At 49.1% G+C, this 19794-nt stretch overlaps 1 protein-coding gene across 1 annotated transcript; it reads left to right on the top strand.

The window, feature by feature from the left end:
* Nucleotides 1–639: 639 nt before the first annotated feature.
* Nucleotides 640–2333, top strand: LOC309441787 (transcription factor HES-4-like; the record flags this gene model as incomplete). The annotated part of the gene is made up of 4 exons (XM_082056832.1): nt 640–702; nt 1148–1243; nt 1370–1448; nt 1888–2333. 4 exons carry the CDS (start codon nt 640–642, stop codon nt 2331–2333), a joined length of 684 nt encoding a protein of 227 aa, XP_081912958.1.
* Between the last annotated feature and the right edge of the window lie 17461 nt (nt 2334–19794).

Here is a 19794-nt window from a genome sequence, read left to right as displayed (position 1 = left end):
TATGGGTGTCTCCTGTCAACAGTTTTTAATCGATCATCATTACCTTGTAATAACAATTCCTGGGAGCAGGAACTCCTAGCTCAAGTACTCTATTATTAAATGAAGAGGCTGCTTCAAAAAAGCAAAATGGCTGGGGCTCAAGTTAACAGGTAAAAACAGACATTGCTTTAAGGAGATAGAGGGGAAAAAGACGCATAGAAGGCAGGCATTTTCCCAGGTGTAACTCAACCGCTTCCCCGCTATTGTTTCCCTCCCTGGGAATCTGTGCAAATTGCGCGAGGAGCCATGCAAGCTGCTCAGAGCGCGCCCATTTTCCTTCCCTTCTTCCCTAACAAAAGAGCCCTCCAAAGCCTGGCGTCGGAGGCTGGACATCTGTCGCCATTTGGGGGGGCTGGCGTGGTCATTGAAAAGAAGCAGTGACCTGTCAGCTTTGATTGATGGCCACAAACCTCCGGGCTCGACCCCTCATGTGGGAAAAGAAGTCCCGCCAAGGAAAATCTCCTTTCACATGCTAATTCTGGGTTATAAATACAGCAGAGAGCAGCAGCGGAGCAGCAAAGAGCCCATTGGGAAAGGGAGCGACCCACTGCCCGAGTGCCTGTGTCCCGTCCTCCTGGCAGCGGCACAGCCTGGATTGCAATGACTGCCGCAGCCTCCGCCAGCGGCACCCACAAGCTGGCCAGCACCAAAGAGGAGAGAAAGGTAGGTCCCCCGTGCCCTGCTGTGACCGCAGCCACACTGGGCACATGAATGGTGAATGCCGGGGCTACAGGCACTGAGAAATGGGGCAATTGTTTTTCTTATTATTATAAAGATGCTTTCTCTGAATTTAACCCATATTGGTGTTTTTTCTGTTTACTTTTCCCACCTCAGAAAGTTTTCTTTCTGTTTGCTTCATTTGGGTAAACTCTGCTTAAAATGAGCAGAAGCAGGAGAATTGAGAACTGATACCACCTCAGGGACAGGTCGTGACCGGAGCCGGAGATGGAGCACTTTCCATATGTATCTGGTCCCTGCCAAGCATCGTGTCACCCCACGCTGGCTTCACACAGGGGATGGGGCTCTCTGCCCTCGCTGAACTGCAGTAGGGAGAAGAAGAAAAAATACCAACTCAAATTTTTCCTCCTCCTTTTCTTTCCTCTGCCAGTTAAGGAAACCACTCATTGAGCGGAAGCGAAGGGAAAGGATTAATAACTGCTTGGACCAGCTGAAGGAGACTGTTGTGGGCGCGTTTCATCTGGATGTAAGTGCTCGTTTTTACGCAGATTTTTGTCCTTTTGCTGGTGGGGGATTGGATTTCTGTTTTGAGAAACTGGGCATGGTACAAAACCCTTCATTGCCTCTACCTGCTGCACTCTTTCCTTATCAGCAGTCTAAACTAGAAAAAGCAGACATCCTTGAAATGACGGTGAAGCACCTCCAGAACATCCAGAGCAGCAAGCTGATGGGTGAGTGCCGGGTCCCCCCACCCTGTGAGCGTGGGCAGCACTGGGGCATGAGCGTGCCAGCAGGTTTAAATCACTGGCACCTTGGCAAAAGCATCTTTCAAACCTATTGAGGCCTGGGCTACTGCTCGGCTTTGGCTTTCTCCACTAGATGGGGAGATGGAGCTGGGCACTGGTTAACCCACAGAAGGTGTTTTTCCTTCCAGAGCTGCTCTCTGCTTTTTGATCTAAGTTTTGCCCTTGGCGGTGGGCAGGAGGATGCAGGGGCTTGCACACTGCATCACCTTCACCCTGCAAATGATTCACCTGATGGTAAAGCCCAGTGGGCTTCAGCAAGGAACCCCCAGGAGCCTGTGCACACAGGAAACCTGCCTTTTAATCAAGAACACACCCAGTAGCTTTTACTCACTCACCAGCTCCCCTTGTCTGCTTTCCAACATAGCCGACTCCAAAGTGGGGCTGGAAGCCCAGCAGCGGTACAGCACCGGGTACATCCAGTGCATGCACGAGGTGCACAACCTCCTCCTCACCTGTGAGTGGATGGACAAGACCCTCGGGGCACGCCTGCTGAACCACCTGCTGAAATCCTTACCCAGGTCTGGCGAAGACACCTGCAAAGCAGCATTAAGGTCTTCGAGCCCATCTCAGCAGCCTCTCCTCATGCCAAAAAGCTCACTGAGCTCTAAGGGGAGCACTCGGGGCACAAACCCATCACAGGAGCGCTTCTACCCTGCGGAGAACAAGCAGGCTTCAAAAAATTCCTTCCAGCTGCCATCACTGTCGGTTTTCAGCCAGGTTGATGCTGCACCTCCCAGACAGGTCCTGCAGCCAAATTTTTCCCATAACAACCCTAGAATGGGGTCATTAGATATGTGGAGGCCATGGTAAATTGCGTTATAAAATGTTTTTCCTAACCTTAGACACTCTTACGTATGTATCTTATAGATATGTTTCTTTAAAACACTTGTGGAGCAAGTCTGCTCCTGTAGGTGTACTAAAGACCAGGGTACTTCAAGCCGAAGTAAACCTATGTGTAGCCTGCATTGTAGAAGGCTGCTATTATTTTTTTTTATTTATTTAATCATCTAAATTATTGTATAGAATTCTCTCATCCTCTTTAGTGTATATTAATTACATAGCTTTCTTGTCTTACATTCTTAAAATAATTGACTTCCTATTAATAAAAATACAAGCCAACAAGCAAGGACCCTCCCTGGCATCAAGCTTACCTTTCAGATCTCACATAAGCCCCTGAGATGACCTCATTGTGTAACAGGGTAAATGGCCAATCTCTTCTGCTTTTTATTATTAACCCTGTGCAGCTGTAGGAGATTCCATTTCTGATTGCTGTAGAAATGCTGCAGCAACTAGAAAAAAAAAAAAAAAAAGAGAGAGAGAGAAAAAGGGTTGGTTTGGACTTCTTAGGCTGTGTAGAAATGCTCTCTGTGTTGCTCACTCTGGCCGTGCTGTTCCCAGCCACCTGGACATCCTGACATTACTGTTCAATTAGTGAGCTATGTGTATATATATGTTACATAGAGTTATACTTAGGGACTCGTTTTTTGTTTCCATAACTAAAAGTTCTAAATAAACTTTTGGAAGATAACCACTGATATTTCTCCCAGCCTTGTCCTGTCTGCTCTGAATAAACAGCACTGGGGGATCTGCTTTTGTTTTCTTCTTTCATGAAGGATTTTCCTGAATGCGTTTGAAAGAGATTTTGCCCCTAATGCTTTGTAGAAAAAGCAGTCTGCACACATGCAGAATCACCTGTGTCACGGTAACACTTAAAAGTTATGAAAGAAATCAGAAGTTTGGTTTATCAGCTTGGATGAATGCTTTAGCTGTATAAGGGAATCACAGAGAGAATCTAAAGGGCAAAAGGTAAAATTCCGTGCAAATTGGACTGAGACAACTGGGACGAATCTGCTCAGCTTGTCAGCAACATTTGGTCAGAGTTTTATAATGTCAAAGGCAGTTAGAAGTTCCTCACAGTTGAAAGAAAAGAGCAAGGAGCTCTTAAACAAACACCACACATACTAATTAATGGATCCCCAGTTCAGAGGGGCTCATTATGCAGTGAGATCTATTTGATGATGTGCCAAAGGAGTGAAAACCATCACTTCTGGGTTTAGCATCTTTTCCTGTGAAGCTTTCCCTTTTATCCAGCCCCCCTGAAAAGCCATTAGAAGGGGTGGCCTAAGGGCAGCAGGAGAAACAGCTGGTCTACACACAGCTGTGTGAGGGCACAGCAGGTTTCTTCAGCCGCGGGGTCAGAAGGCAGGTAAAGACACAGGATTGCACAGATCCTACTGAAACCTCAGTTTCCACCCTCTGCCTGAAAATCTGGACTTCCCCCTTCACTGATGGGAACTTCCAGAGTGACCACCAATACAGAGAACGTGTACAAATCATCCCACTGCAAAAATCCTGGTTGTGGTGGGAGCTGGGGCCAGCCCGAGCAAACAGCCACGGCAAAGCATGCAGAATACTCACGGGTAGAAAGATCATTCAGGCAAAGCAAACTGCAAAATTCTGGAAGAGGAAAGACATTAAAGACCTTCCCAGTTTATCATCATGCATGTTGCTGAGTTTAGATAAAGCCACTGTGCCACATGTGTGCCCCTGGCTGCTCCCACCAGAGGAACCTCCGCTGCCCAGTGCTGCGGTCTGCACATCACTGGGGAGGCAAGAGCAGCAGATGCGGCCTGAAGTTTTCATTTACTTCTAGACAGTGCCAGTAATGAATCTCATGGCACTTGTGGCCACTTCATTGTTGTGCTGGGAGAGGCTGTGATGAAAATATTTTACTGTGGTTTGACAGTATCAACTTAAAAACATACTTTCCCCCTAAAAGCTGTAAATCGCCAGTGACTATAATTATCATCTATGGTTACCGTGCTGAAAAGAGATCAGTGGGAAATGTGTATTTCTCACCATCTCTGCTTGTTTACTTTGTACATTTGAAAATAGTTTGTGGTTAGTGAGTTTTATTACTTCCTGTTTCTAATCATTAAGGTTTTTTTCTGTTGTGGGTGTGGAGAGAAGGGTCACATTGCAGCTGGCAAGGGAGTTTTAAAAATAGAAAAGCAAGACTGCAATACTTGGCCAACATCTCCAGGAACAGTTTTAGTACAAGACACTCATTTTTCATTGCCTTCATTTCAAACCAATGGTGACCTTTTCAATTATCTCCCTGTCACGTATCCAACTAGTGCTGCAGGAATCCATTGCGAGTCACTAGTTTTCAGTAAACAAAACATTTATTCAGAAATGCAGAAGATTACTCATAGCACTTCATATACATGTATTTCAGCTATTACTTGTGTTTGACATAGGAACTCTATATTTACTTCAAACCCAACTGGTGTTATCAAAACCAGGACTGTACAAGAGCAATAATACTTTGCTCTTCAATACAGGTACGTCTCCACTGACAAACCAAAAATGCATTGCGAGCTGCTACCACCTTCTCCCCAGGGAAAGGGTGGCACAGAAAAGCTCCCCAAGCTAATGCAGAGCAGCCAGCGCTGTCCTCATAAGTGGGTGCTTGAAGCTGCAGTATCACACATGCTTGGGACACAGCGGCAGGATCTGTACAGACGCTGTTTTCACATCTGCACCAGGCGCCACCAGTTGTGTCTCTTGGCTGCTGGGGGTGCCACAGCACAGCTCAGGGCTCCATCCCCAGCACCCACATAAGGCACCTTCAAGGCTGCAGCACCCATCCCAGCTGGGACTGCACGTCCCAGGCACAGGGGTTTGGAGGCACAGACAGTGGGGATGCTGCACACCCAGGTCTGCACCTCATGTGGAGAGCAGCAACAGCCAAAACGAGCACCCAGACCAGATTCCTCAGCTTGGGCATGGCCAGATAGACCTATTTGCTAGAAGCAAATGTGTCACAAGATGCGTCACATCTCACCCAGCACATGCATGGCTGGGACAGCCCAGTGCAGATTTGGGCTTCATTTGCCCCCTCGACAAAGTGTATATTTGTGAACAGAGCATTAAAATGCAGAGGCCAGTTGCTATGGATGTGGGAAAGGCTGGACCCAAGGCACAGCAGCTCCCTTCATATAAATGGCACTCCCAGATCAGCTTTCATGGAAATCAACAGGAGAACTCCCACTTACTTCTCAGGAAACAAGACTGAATCCTGTCCCATTAGGAAAGTGCAGAGGCTCCCAAGTATGTTAGAGAAATTACAGCTCTGCAGAGAGTGTCCTGTCTGTCCATGGGAGTCACCCACAGCAGCCAGGCCAAAACTCTTTAAGGATTTAGGGGTGGTGCTGAGCCCCTGTGGATCTTTACCCAAGAGGGCTGAGCACGTTGCTTAAAAAGGGAACAAGAGCCAAATTTTCAGCTGAACTCTTTGTTGAGTGCTCACTTTGGCAAAGCACACATGGAGGGGCTCCTAATCATCCATGCCCACAAGCAAGTGACCTCTTGCAAAACACCGAGCAAAAGCAATTCTGGGGCAAAACATTTTCAGACTGATTTGAACCACGCTGCCGTGGTTGTGACTGCTTGTAGTTTGTCAGCAAAGTGCTGCTGTTGGGAAGGAAGTGAAAACAAACCCACTGGCAGCAGAACAGCAAAGACTTCACTTTCCCTTTATATATGCCATTATCTCACAGCTTCCAGTGTATACATTCCTGTGTTAATGAGGACATGCTCATACTCCATCTCATGAGAAGCAATGTTGAGCTGAGAACCTAAACCAAAGTCTGTCACATTTTTCAGAGCTTTCGCATACTCACAAATAACACAGCAGAAGCTGAAGCCAGCCCTGGATCAGATCCGTGCTGCTGAGATGTTTCATTTATAAGTCACAGCCCTGGTGAGAATGTGGCTTGCAGCCCAAGGCATCATCGCAGACCTACCAGAGCCTGGGAACTTACTCTGCTGCTGAGACTCTCCTGTGGTCCCTTCATTAGGTGTCACAAATCCTACTACACACTTGCAGTTAAAAAGCACCTTGGAGCATTTCTATGAAGTTTTCCATGGCTAAAAGCATCAAGCAAATGGAATTCTTCACTTAGTCCCACATCTGCTGCCATGGAGAGATTCGGTCTTCTAGCAAGAGCTCAAAGGTACTCTTCTTTGGGACTGGAAGACTGTCCCATCTCCTCTGCCAAACAGCAAATGCACCTGAGGAGAGCTGGGAATGATGCCTCCTCTCTAGGGTTTCCCTCTTGGAGCAGGCCAGGGGAACCGGCAGGGCAGAAGCTCTGCAGCTGTGGGAAAGCTGTTTAGCAGGAACAGCTTTCTCTTGAAAGGATGGAGAAACCACTGCTGAGCTCTCCCTTCCTGCTCTAAGAGCTTCCTAAACCCCTCTCCTCTCTCCATCTGCCCTGCCCAGTACCCCTCCTCCTTCAGCATACCCATGCAGCAGGAGTCTGCTGCAGAACAACTTCTCACTCAAATTGGCATAACAACACAACCTTGATTTAAACCCACTGCCAGGAAATTTTCTCTGTGTAACAGGCCTCTATAGTTCGGCTGTAAATTTGTTTGCAGAGAGAAGAAACCCAGTGCCTGATCTTGCTGCCCCATCAGAAATGCTGTCCTGTGCTGTAAAGAGCTGATTTGCTGACTTTTGTAGCCACCTCATAAAGTGCTCACCGCTTCACTTTTATCCTGTATTGATATAGCCGTTTACAGCAGCTCTCACACACTCCTGGCACACCCTGTGTATGTAAAAGCACAGGGCTTACTCAGATGTATGAAACAAGGCTTTACATAAACCACGCAGGCAATCCCGCAGTCCTGGTGTGGCGTTCGCTTCGCCCCCCTGCACCGGCCCTGTTGGGACCACACTCGCTCCCGCAGCCTGGCCATCAGCCCCAGGCTCTGGCCAGCACCCTGACAGGTCATGCAGGCACCCAGCCAGCCCCCAAGGAGCTGTCTGTCACAGCCAGCTCCCGAGACAACGCAGCGCAGCTCCCCCAGCTTTGGCCGAAATGTTGGTGTTTTCCAAAGCCCCAGTGCTCACCAGGAGATGCATTCCCATAGGCAGGTGGAGCTCACACTGTTCTGGGCCACAAGCATCATTTGTGGTGGCTGCCAAAGAAAATGGAGCAAACCCTGCTGGAAGAACCTTGTGCCCTTGTACGTCTCTCACCCTTTGCCTCAGGCTGCTACAGTAAAAATGTTTTCCAGCTGAAAAACTGTGAAGCCAGAGGCAAGTCCTACACAAACACAAAACTACAAGGTGAGCAAAAACCCCAGAGTGGCTCTGGAAGGCCACTCCTTTTTGTTCCAGACAGGCAGCGGATGGACTATGGATCATGCCAGGGAGAAGGTAACCTTCTGCAAGACCAGTCACATGCAAAAGTGAGCTTAGTGAACTGCTTAGCTTCCCCCCAGCAACCTCTTCTCATGGTCACACCATCTCCCACTGCTCAATTTGTTTCTTTCTACCTCCTATGGACTGAGAATGGAGAGAGAAATAACCTTTTGCACAGAGTTCAGGAAAGCAGATGTTAGGATGGTGAAATGAGACAGGAGAGCCATGGCTGAGCTCCTCAGGACAGAGGAGCTCCCATAGCAAGGGCAGAGCATCCCTGCACAGGAGCTGGGACTTTGCTGGGTCCCTCAAGAACAGCCACGTAGCCTCAAACCTTCCTGCCCTCTGCCCTTCACTGGTAAGCCAACAGGAGTATTAAAGTACAAAGCCAAGCACTTTAAGATATGCATTCTTCCCACTGGAGAGACTGTGAGAACGAGCAACCCGCGTGGGATAGCAATCACATCACCTGATGCACTCCTGAAAGGTGCTGAGGTATTATTTTGATAGGTGTGATAGAAGAACCATCCAGACCATTGAACACAACAAAAGCAATACCTGGACAGACAGGTTTTCCAAACCAGGCATGTTGCTGTCAAAATCCTCTGGGGAAAAGGAGACCAGTGCCTTGCAGTGTTTCCCATGGTCTGACACTGCACACACCAGCACACACCTACTAGAAGACGTCTGCAGCAGCCCAAGGCTTTGTCCTCCCTTATCCATAAGAACCCATGAGCAGAGAGCACCTTCCAACACTGACCCGAGACACTGCCGAAAATCCTCAGGTCTACCAGTACAGCTTATCCACCCACAGCTTTGGACTTGGTGTTGATTGCCCCATGTTTTTTTGGAGCTGATGCTGTTACAGCAGTCTAGTGTGGGGCAGCAGCTAAGTGTGGCCCCACAAAACAGCTGATCTTGTTCTAAGCCCAACTCTCACCTCTACTTGCTCCACACCTGAATTTTTCCAGTCTCCTACCTAGGGGTGATGACTGTATTTATCTCAGAGATCTCTAGATGAAAAGCATCAGCAAGATGCCAGGGATTGCACAGATTAAAGAGATGAGGCAGGACTCCAAAAGCATCTCTCCAACCAACCATCACATGAATCACTTCTCCACTGTCTTCCCAACTCCAGCACTTGCCTCTTCAAAGTTCTTCTGCACAAACACAAACACACCCTTGCAACCACTGAGGCCTTCTCCACAGTGCGGGCAGTGCCTGGCCCAGCCGTCCTGCTGCTCTCAGCCTTGTCTGATCCACGCTCCCCTGCAAACTTACACCACCCAGCTGTTCTCCTGCTGTTCTGCCCTTGTGTTGGCAATGATGTGGTCAACCCAGGTCTTGCTACCTGATCAAAATCGCCCGGCTCACACGATCCACAGCATTGGTCCTGTGTGAAGTCACCACACATTCCCCATCAGATCAGACAATGCTTGTACTCCTGCAGCTGCCGTAAAGGAAACAGAAAACATGAAGTTATGCTTGGGAAGATTAACTTGTGGCTGGGAGGTGCCTTGTTTCTTTCATGAGGAATTTTTTTCAGCCCTTATCAACGGGCTGGGAAGCAATGCCGGTATCACAGTAGTGGGCTCTGCTCAGCATCTCTGCCCCTTTCTGCCAGAGGCTGTGCCTGGTCACTCCGGGCACTACTGATTCATTTGGGAAGCATTTGAGTTGAGGTGATACCTGCAGCTGGGCAAGAAGGAGCAGGGAAGCCTTGACATGAAGACTGAAAAGAGCTGTAGTCCGTTCCAGCTGTTCCTCTGACAGCGGCAGAGAAACTGGCACTGCTGAGCAGTGCATCAGCCCACTATGCTGCCATACCCATGTCAGGGGTAGCTGAAGGACAGGGAGAGCTTGGAGGCACTCCTGGGGGTATTTGCTAGCACAGTGCAGCTCCTGCTCAGGTTGCTCAGCCCTGTTTCGGCACAGCTGAGAACATCAGCCAGTGGTACTGCCGGCAGTCAGGCAGGCTAGAGAACCTTCACCTCCCAACAAGCGAGCCCATTGCCTCCCACATCCTGATCTTCTCCAGTGGATGTGATTTGACAGCAGAAGAGGGTGGCAGGGGCCTTCACAAGGGATGCCAGGATGGCTGAAATTAGTTTCCAGACCACAGCAACCCCAGGGAAACTCCAGCATCTGTCCTGTTGGAGGTCTCAGCAGATAGAAATGAAAGAAGAAAACCGCTTGGGCACTTCCCTGAAACACCTAATGTATAAAACAGCAGCCTGTGTTCTTCCTGATGGCCCATGCTGACCCCAACACAAAGGGGGAATACTTAGCCCTGACCCCAGCAGTGTGGAGCCTGCAAACACTTAAGCATAAGCTATACTGCAGTTGTAGGTGTGGGACACAAACGTGATGACCTATGGTCCCTGGAGAGCTAAACTTCAATATCCACTTAAGGCCACTACTCAGCAAGGGTTCAAGGTCACATAGGCTCAAGGGCAGTGTCTACACCAGCAAATAGTTGTGTGTGACAGCGGAGATCTGTTGACTGAAGCAGTTGATTTTGAGACTCCTACATCTACCATGTACGCGGCCCAAGGATGTTACTTCCAGCTAGACTTGGTGACCTGGACCAAACCCCTGAACATGCATATGGTTCACATCTGCCCAGAGGGCCAGCTGCTGGTTCCAACCATCATGTCCTTCTCTGCAGCTGGAGAACAGCTGGTGCAAGCTCAGACAGAACTTCTGATCTAGTTTCCACCAAAATGAACCCAGTTTGTGTTTACAAAAACTGCACCACTAACCAACACAGCATGCAGAAAGTGAGGACAATTAGGAAATTTGCTTCAAAACCACACAACTGCTCCAAAATGAAATGCCAGTAGAGCTGGAGCCTATGATCTCTCAACTCCCACTGGTTTTGGAGGGAAATACAGCTACCCCAGATGGAGCCTTAAGTGTTTCCATAAGCTTTTGATTTCACAGCTTTAATCCTGGCCCCTAAGGGGGGGATTTTACACACCTTTCACTGTTCATCCAGCTGCCTGTGCCTATATCCAGCTCCTGGCATGCAGATCAGACAGGCCTCACCCAGCTCACAGACAGCTCTCCTTCCCTGAATAGGGGCAGGCACTGCTCCAGCTGTGAGCAGAAAGCCATCCCGCAGTGCTGCTGGGGATGGGCAACAAGCCTGGGCGGGATGGGATCCGCCCGCCAAGGGCACACCCTTCTGCCCAAAGGGCCACCCAGCCAACAGTCTTGAGATGCTTTTGGGTGGCACCTACCTGTCCTCAGCCGGCCAGGGTCCTGTCGTGAATGACGGGTTCTACTCCACACCACATACCTCTGCAACTGCTCCTGTGGTCAGGGTGGATCCCGAGAGGACAGGGAGCTTGAGGAAGGCACTCATCCTCTGCATCCATGGCAGAGCAGAAAATGTGGGCTGTGAGATCACCCTTAGACAGACCAGCTGCTGCTGCTTGAGAGGACGGAATTCTCCGTTTATGCAGGACTCTATCTGAAATTGGAAATACTGTTTTTAGTGGCTTTCATCAGTCAAAGAAGAAGTGTGTAGAGAAATATTAACAAGGACAAGTGTATAGTTTAGAACAAGGGCAGGCTGACTCCAGCACCCATGTGTCTCTTCCATCCCTAGCCAGAAGTCCTGAGTTCTTCCACAGCTGGGATGTCAACCACAGTGAGGTGGACAATATCTGCCTCCTCAATGGCGAGATGACCAAGTCCCAGCTGTGCGTCCATAGCTTTGACAATGCTCTTTTCAGCCTTGTCACCTCTTCATAGAGAGGCAAAGGGCTGAGGAGCAGATTTTGGCTCCCTCACAGCCACAAGACATCTGTGGCCAAATCAAGTCCCCAGGTGTCTCTCCTACCACGCTAGGGCTCTCCACTCATCACCTATTAAAATTGCTTCAAAAATATGTGAAAAGCCCCATTCAATAAATATGTGAAGGTAATACCCACTCACTTTAAGGAACATGGCAGTAACTCAACAACTAATATGGTTTCTTTGGCCCACCATATATATCTGTATGCGTGCATGTCTCTGTGTGTATGTATGCAGGTATATAGAAACACAGATGCAAATACAGCTATATATACACATAAAGAAGTATCTGTCAGACTCCTTGGAAAACAGAAAGATTGGAAGGCAGCAAAACAGGAGGAGGCTAAAGCCAGTACTCAAAATAATTGCTTCTCCAAGAGCCTCCACAATAAAGTCAACAATACTGAGGGCTGAAGAACCAGACCAAAGCAGAGGAAAAACAGCAGCAGTAGAGCAGAGAGAAACAACCACAGACAGAGAAATAAATGGAGCACGAGGCAAGCAACAAATTGCCCCTTACAGCCTGTCAGCAGAGCTGTACCGTGGCATTTTTTGTTGTATCCTGGCTTCCCAGGTATTCTGAAAGAGTCAGAGATCAGATGATGGTGCCCCTTGCAAAAACGCTCACACACAGCACAGACAGCTGCCCTGGCGTGGGGTGGGAGGACAGGGCAGGTTTCATTTGAGGCTTCCAAAGATTCACTGCATTCACAGGCAGGATGAAAAGGCTTTGAGATTATACAGCGTGTTTGATGCAGGGACTTGCCTTTTTTGAAGGAACACTGCACAGGTATGAAAGCAGGAGAACCACCATTTTCAGGCAAAAGGATAAAAATGCAAATTATTCCCATGCTCCCCTCCTCCAGCACCCTCAAAAGCATCAGCTCCTCTTCAGCATCCCCCTCACCCCCAACTCAAAAAGAGTAATTTCAAAAGGTTGTTTTGCCCTGTTCATTTCTAGCGACAGAGCACCCGTGGGAACACACTAAACAAAGGAGAGGCTGCATTCCTCCGGGGGCATGAGGAGGCAGCAGGGAGCAATGCTTTCCCCAGCATGTCTGCACCGCCCAGACCCAAACTGAAGCAGCAGGTGACTGGGACCTCCCCAGCAGATGACTCTCAAAGTGCTTGAATGCAAGTGAGGGTGCTAAAAATGATCAGCTGAGAGGCCATGGCATGGTCTGTGGGCTCCTGCATGCCGGGGGACATGGGTTTCAGAGGGAGCTCAGCTCAGGCTTTCGATGCTGAAATATCTGGCCCTGGGGCACACTCCAGAGAAATCCTCAACCTCAAAGTACAATGGGGTACAGGCACGTGAACATGGGTCCCCCCCCACACACACAGAGCAGGTTCCCTGACTCAGGTCCCAGTGATGGGAAGCCCATCATGTGCTCCTGCTTCCATGTATGAGCAGGGATTGGCCATACCTTACCTACAATGCATCAAATACCAAACTCCCTCACTCTTCATATCACTGAGCCAGCAGCGACTGAACAGCATATTGGCTGCCAATCAATTGATATACATCCAACTCCTCTCACCTGCACTTACCAGTTTTGCTGGAGCAGCTATACTGGTGAAACTCCACACCACAGCAAAATCCACTGGTGGAATCAACACATCAGACAAGCAAAATCAGCTTCATTTACCTGGCACTTTTATGCTGGTATAACTGGTAGGGATTTTGCAGTGAAGCAGCATAATTAAAATCAAACAAAAAAACCTTTTCCACCACTGACCAAGCTTGGAAGTGTGAGGCTGTTTGATCCAGGGGTCCTCTGCAAAGCCGGTACAAAGGACTATTACAACTACCAGTGGGAAGCTTCTGTCTCTGGGGTGAAATACAGAAGTAGCTTAATGCTGAAGATGCTTTGGCCAAGGTAAATGATCAAAAATGTTGTAGGCAGCTTGAAATGGAGGAGGACAGAGAAACAGAGGAGAGCTCTTAACATGGGGCTTTGCCCACCATTACTCTGGGACTCATGTATTTGGCCTGTGGTCTGGAGACCCTCTGAGCTGTGGGATTTATGTGTGCAGGGGTGTTTGGTGTCTAACAGCCAGGTTAGAGATGGGAATTTTCCCTGTTTGCACCATTACTTGAAATACCTGTCGGGATGTAAGAGCAAAAGAATCACTTTGGATGGGAGCAGGAGCCCACCTAACACAGCATCCCATCTCTGGTGGGCCAGGGAAAGAGCAAAAGGAGTGAGCACGGAGCTGTTATTCCACAGCACACCACTCCCTCTTACTTTATTTTTGTTTCCATTTGCAGATTGCCTAATTACAATCCCTATGTATTGAAATCAGGATTAAGCAGGGAAAAAAAATGAAGATTATAGAGACCTGAACTTCTGAGACCTAGTGCTAAGGTTCCTATTTTAGGTCCCGTCAGATTTAGAGCTGTCAATCAAGGGGTCACATTTGCCTTGAAAGCCTGCTGTGCTGTGAGGCATTTCCTGATGCTGAGCCCCCAGGCTTAGCTGCCCATTGCCACTGTGGGCAGAGAGCTGCCACACCACCCCCTCTGACATATCAAATACCCAGCAGCTCAGTGCTCTTGTCTGTAGGATATAAAAATGTATTTACCCTCATCTCATTTTCCAAGTGATGGTGCAGCCTCAAAGCAAAGGAGATGTTCTCCAAAGAGCCTGTCTCTGGGGTTCATTGCCGTCCCAGGGCCATGAGCTCTGGTGTTGGTCTCTCCAGCAGCATTTCTCCCTGAGGTGTCTCTCCACCTCTAGCAGCCCATCACTGAGGACACCTGTATTGTGTTTCCATGGTCTCCACTGTCCCCAGGGGAGGTTTTCTGAGCAGTCAGTGCAGCTAAAAGAGAGCAGATGGGTGATTAAGGACATAAGACCCCTACACCGGTGCCCCCGAGAAAGGGGGAGCTCTGCCTGGGAGCAGCTGCTGGCACTGACAGAGCAGCCGGGGCAGAGATCTCCTATGTGCTTCCCCTTTCCTCCTACTGCCTTGCCAAAACTTTTACAATTACTTTTATGAGTTTCCCCAAGGGAATAAAAAGATTAAGGCATGAGTAAGAAAACCAGAGGCATGTGGAGTCTGGCCGTGGCGCGGGGGCTGGCTCAGGCTCCCACCCTCACTCGGGGGGCTGCTTTGATGCCTGCAGCACAGGCAAATTCCCATTTTGACTCCCGGGGACCATTTTCTCCAGCAATTTTGCCACACCTGGTGCTCCCACCATGTTATCCTTGTTCGCAGATATGCCCCCGGGACAGGAGCGTATCTCACCTCATTTGCCCAGGGACCATAAGCTCTTCTCAGCTCACATCAGCAGTGGCTATTCACAGCGGGGAATAGTTGTTTTCAGAGTTTAGTTTTGGTACTTCATCTGCCCCACCCCTTCCCCAGTCTCTGGCAATCTGGGATTATGATCTGGTCCAATGTCCACACAACAAAACCCTTTACCAGATCCCTGATTCCCCAGCTGCCTACATCAACTCACCCCACAGGGAGCCCTTACTTGCTGTCTGGGTGGTTTCCCCATTTGTGTTGCACGAACACAGACTTGCAAAAAAGGAGGTGAAGTGTCTTCTAGAAGAGGCACAGCACAGGCAGGCCAGGGGAGGAGAAACTCCAGGCTGGCCTCTTGGAAAGCCCTCCTTTCGCATGTAAATTGAGCATTGCTGACCACCAAACCTGCTTTGGGAGGCCAAAAATAATACACATACAACACATCTGTGGGCAAAAACAAGCATGGGAATGACTGCTGTCAATGAAGACTTCCCCAGACAGGTTGTGCTCCACTTAGGAACAACCTGCTCTGAGCAGCCCCACATCCCACCCCTGAGCGTCTGAGTCAGAAATTCCAGGTGCAACCAGAGCCTGAGATACTGACTATGGGCAGCCCTTTCCAAACTGGGATCAGAGAGGTTAACTGGCCTGTGAAGCCCTACAGTCCAGCTCCCTGTGTCCGCATGGACGACCCACTGCGGAGCCTTGGTGTGGGCAAGGTTTGTGACACCTCCCTGCTGGCATCCGAAATCAGAGTGCAGTGAGGGGCTCACCCACAGCAGTAACTGGTGGGGAACGTCCTGACAGGGAGAGTGTTTCGGTGCGGTATGACAATCTATATTTATAGGAATACAATATCCACAAGGTTACACTAGGGACTCGCCCAGCTGGCAGAAATGTGTCAGCTCCTGCAATTACACTCGACATATGAGAGACGAGATGCCAGTTAACACCTGCCTTGTGTTTGTACAACACCACAGTACAACAGCTGCTGCATGTCCCCTGCATCCCAGACCGCCTGGAAGGTAAATATATTGAGTACAGGATAACCTGGCTCGGCAGCCAGGGCAAATGCTCGATGTGATTGCTGGGCTCTGAGAAGGAAGGGCACAAGCAAAGGGACTTTTTACCAGCGTGGACCAGGCTCTCTGGGAGGGAGCTACCGAAACATGATGCCCATGGGTATTTTCCTTTCCGAAAGCTGCATTTCTTCCATCTTCCCTTCAAGTCAGCGTGTTATTTGCAAAAGCCTACAGAAAACCTGAAATCACACTTGAACAAGCTCTAGAAAACAAACCTCCTGCTGACAGCCTGGCTGCAAGCACTGATTGCAAGAGCAACTGATGCCTCTGAGGGCTGAGCAAAGCCAAACTGAGCCCAGTTGAGCTGCTGTGAGGCAGTGCAGGCACATAAGGCTGTGGCTGGCATCTCTGTACTGAACAGGAGCTGGCTGCTGTGGGCTGGGTAGAGGGATTGCACGCATATACCATTCTGGTTTGGGATCTGGAGAAGGGAGAAACACAGTCATTGCAGAGCAGAGCAACCCTCCAGTGTCCTGAGGGAGAACACGCAGTCCCACATCACCATGCAGGACAGCTGGGCCATGCCCTCAGCTCTGCTGCTGATTTCCCCTGTGATGTTGCTGGTGTCACTCAATTTCCTTTTGCTTGTCTCCTGTGTTTCCAGCCCTTTTCCCACAGCCCTGGCACAGCAGGGCTGGCGCTGCCCCTCGCCCCTGCTGCAGCATGCATGAGGCAGGCAGTACTTTCCCCATTCTCCTCAAAAGTGCAAGCCAGAGGTTATTTCACATAACCTCAAACAAAAACTCACTAACGTTCCCCCAGGTATTTATAACTGCTGTTTGAATGATCAGTTTTTCCGCCATCCTCCTTTGCACTCTGCATCAAGTGTGAAAGGTAATCATGCCAAGCTCCAGATGCTGCCCAGCCTTCAGACCACCTTGGAACTGGCTTTTATGCGGTGGAGTTGTACTTAAGCAAATCAAGAGCAATAGAGAGAAATGACCTGGGTTTGCTCTGAGCAGGCCAGATTCTGTCAAATTACAGTGCATAGCAGTACAGTCCACACAAAGTCCTTCTAAATTTAGTGAAGCTAAACTCAGTGAAACACCATGTAAAAGAAGATTCACAAGTAAAGCTGCCAAAATACATCCCCTTGGGAGCCATGACAGACACTGCCCAGATTTCTATGGGACAACAGGTAATTTAAAGTCAGAGCTAATGCATGAAGGTTTCAAAAGGATCCACTGATTCCAGTGTGTGCCCTGAAGTGGTTTCAAGAGAGAGATTTCACCAAGAAAAAATGGGATGAACTAAAAGAAAAAAACACAAAGTGGTTCAGTGAATGGTGAAACCATTAAAAATCTGTGGACCAGTGCCAGGAGGGTGTGGAGATGCCTGCTGCCTGAGAGGGGCTGAGCTCCCACCACAGTGTCCTGCAATGGGGACACAGACAGGGTCTCTTTATTTCCACCCGGCTGCCAACTTTTCCAGCCCTGGTGAGCAGGGGCTCTGCAGCACCTAAACCCGCCTGCTCGCGCCACGGTCCGGGCAGACGCACAGCAGAGCCCCAGCAGGAGCATGGCAAGGAGCCAAATGCTCCCACTTCAAAGCCGAGCCAAGCAAGCAGCCTGTCTGTTGGCTTTTATTATGCCGCTATTGCTTGCATGGTGAATTCCAGGTGGGGAATGTAACGATAGACGGGCTAGGATCACCTCACTCATGATAAAGTTCAGGTACAATGTGTAGCCCATAAAGAAGAAACCTCTGGAGTTTCATCCTGAAATCACTGCTCTGAGTCATGAGGGTTTCTGTAGTGTGAACACAAGGCGTGATGACAGGTGGTGTTTGTCACCTTAGGGGAGAAGGCAGATTTTTAGCCCAGTACTGGAGATGGTAAGAATATACCTACCAGGTTTATTCCTGCCAAAGGCTGGCTTGTCTGTTGAAATCTTGGAGTAGTGTGTTTGCAAATAGGGCGAGCTGTGGAGCTCTGTCTTCCAGATGGAACCCAGAAACTCCATCTTTCCAAATCCATCCCCCCCTCCACCACACCACACAGGCTAGACAGAAGAAAGAATAAGGGAAGGGGATATACATAAGGGAAAGTCATGGGCCGTGTCTCAAGAAGGAAAAGTACAGCAGCAATGCACTCCAGCAGGTAGGGCAACAGCAGGGCTGTGGTGCTACTGCATCTGCCAACTGTCTACTGTGTGACTTTGCGGGAAGTAATGTCATTTCTCCACCCGTTTTCCAGTCTATGGAAATATTTAGATGACAGTATTTACAAACTGAAGAGCAAAAGCACTATCTATAAAATAGGTCTGCTCAAGCCCAAGTAACTTCTGTTTGCTGTATTCAGAAAAGGGCTGTTTTCTTTGGCCACAGCTCTTACACACGTCTGAAGCCCAAAGGGGTATACTGGTCTGTCAATCCTTGTAATGTTACACCACTGATGTGTACAGCGAAGCAGAGAACAACATTTAAATACCGCAGAGGGCCAGAAATTACTCCACACTATACCAACAAGTAGGTGATAAGTGAGCAACTGTACAGACTGAGAATTTGGGACTACTGGCATGTCTCCATCAGACAGTGACCCTGGGGGCTAACATCCCCTGAGGATTTTCAACGGCAGAGACAGGGCCTGGCAAAACAATCAAATCTGGCTGACAGCACCACTCAGATTTGGCACTGTGGCAGAGATATTAATAACCAGGTGTGCACACCTGGAGCAATGTACACACGGAAGACACTCAGAGCCTTCTCTTCCTAAGACTGGCTGGGCATTGCTTGCATGTCTTAGGGCACCAACCCATCAAGACCAAGACTACTTGCACTGACATACCCTCAAAAAAGCTGCAGATATGTCCCTGCTTTGCTGGAGTGACAGGCTGAGAAAAGGAGCAAGGAGTGTGGGGTGTGCCTGAAGGCAGCCAGAAGCAAGTGTTATGCTTAATCAGCTTAGCCAAAATAAATCAATAGGCACTGAAATGGGAGGGTCCCCTCAGAGAACAACACAGCAGACTGAAACCCGCTGGAAGGAAGGAATGTGCAAATGAGCAGCTCTCCCCAATATATGATCTGAATCAACCGGAAGCAGCCCCAGCCAGATGCACCATGTGCTCTGAGCATTCCACCACGACATCCCGATCAATGGTGTCAAAACCAGCAGACAGATCAAGGAACATTAATACAGAACATACCTCTGAGTCAGCCAGCAGAGAGGGATCACGGCAGACCTTCAAAAGGGCTGTCTCGGGACCATGCCTCCTGCTCCAGCCAGACTGCAATTTATCAGTGGCGTTGTATACACAGAGGTGTGACTGATGCTGTAATGCAATGGCTCTCTTGGCAGAGAGGAAGGAATGGCAGGATGGACGTCAGACAGCAGCTGACAAATATCCAACAAAAGAGATGGCTGCTGTGAGACAGAAGACAAGACATCCAATTTTAGTACTCTAACAAAACAATCCAGCAGTAAGGGAGCCCTGATGTAGGATAGGGTTTCACAAGTAGCATTGATACGCTGGCAAGCAAAGGGTCACTCAGTCAGATCATAAGGGTAGCAATGAATTCACATCACACTTGTAAAGCTCAACTACTTGGTGTGATCTCCAGGGAGTTCCCGTAGGATTCACAACATGGCCAATAGAAACACTTGGCTCACGACCAGCCCACAATCTGGGGATGCAGTCCAACCTCATGATCTGCTGCAGATCTCTGGAAGGAGCAGGTTGCCTCCACTTTGCTTTTCCTCTTGTCACCTCCTGCAACAACAGATGCAATTTTTGAGAGCTCGTGGTCAGACAACACAACTCCTCCTGGTCCCATGTCAGACAGAACAAGTCAGCGTGCTGGAGTCCCCAACAAAGCAGACGAGCCAGCCTGCAGCAGGCAGCGCTGGTGCTCCTCAGAGCCTCACCTCCCCGTACGCCACAGCAAGCACAGGTGCAGACAGTCAGTCCCATTGGAAACAGCA

This window comes from Streptopelia decaocto (assembly GCF_964273445.1).
Source record: "Streptopelia decaocto genome assembly, chromosome: 6".
Lineage (NCBI taxonomy): Eukaryota > Metazoa > Chordata > Aves > Columbiformes > Columbidae > Streptopelia > Streptopelia decaocto.
Note: the sequence above shows the minus strand (reverse complement) of the source record. Positions and strands in the feature narration are given on the sequence as shown.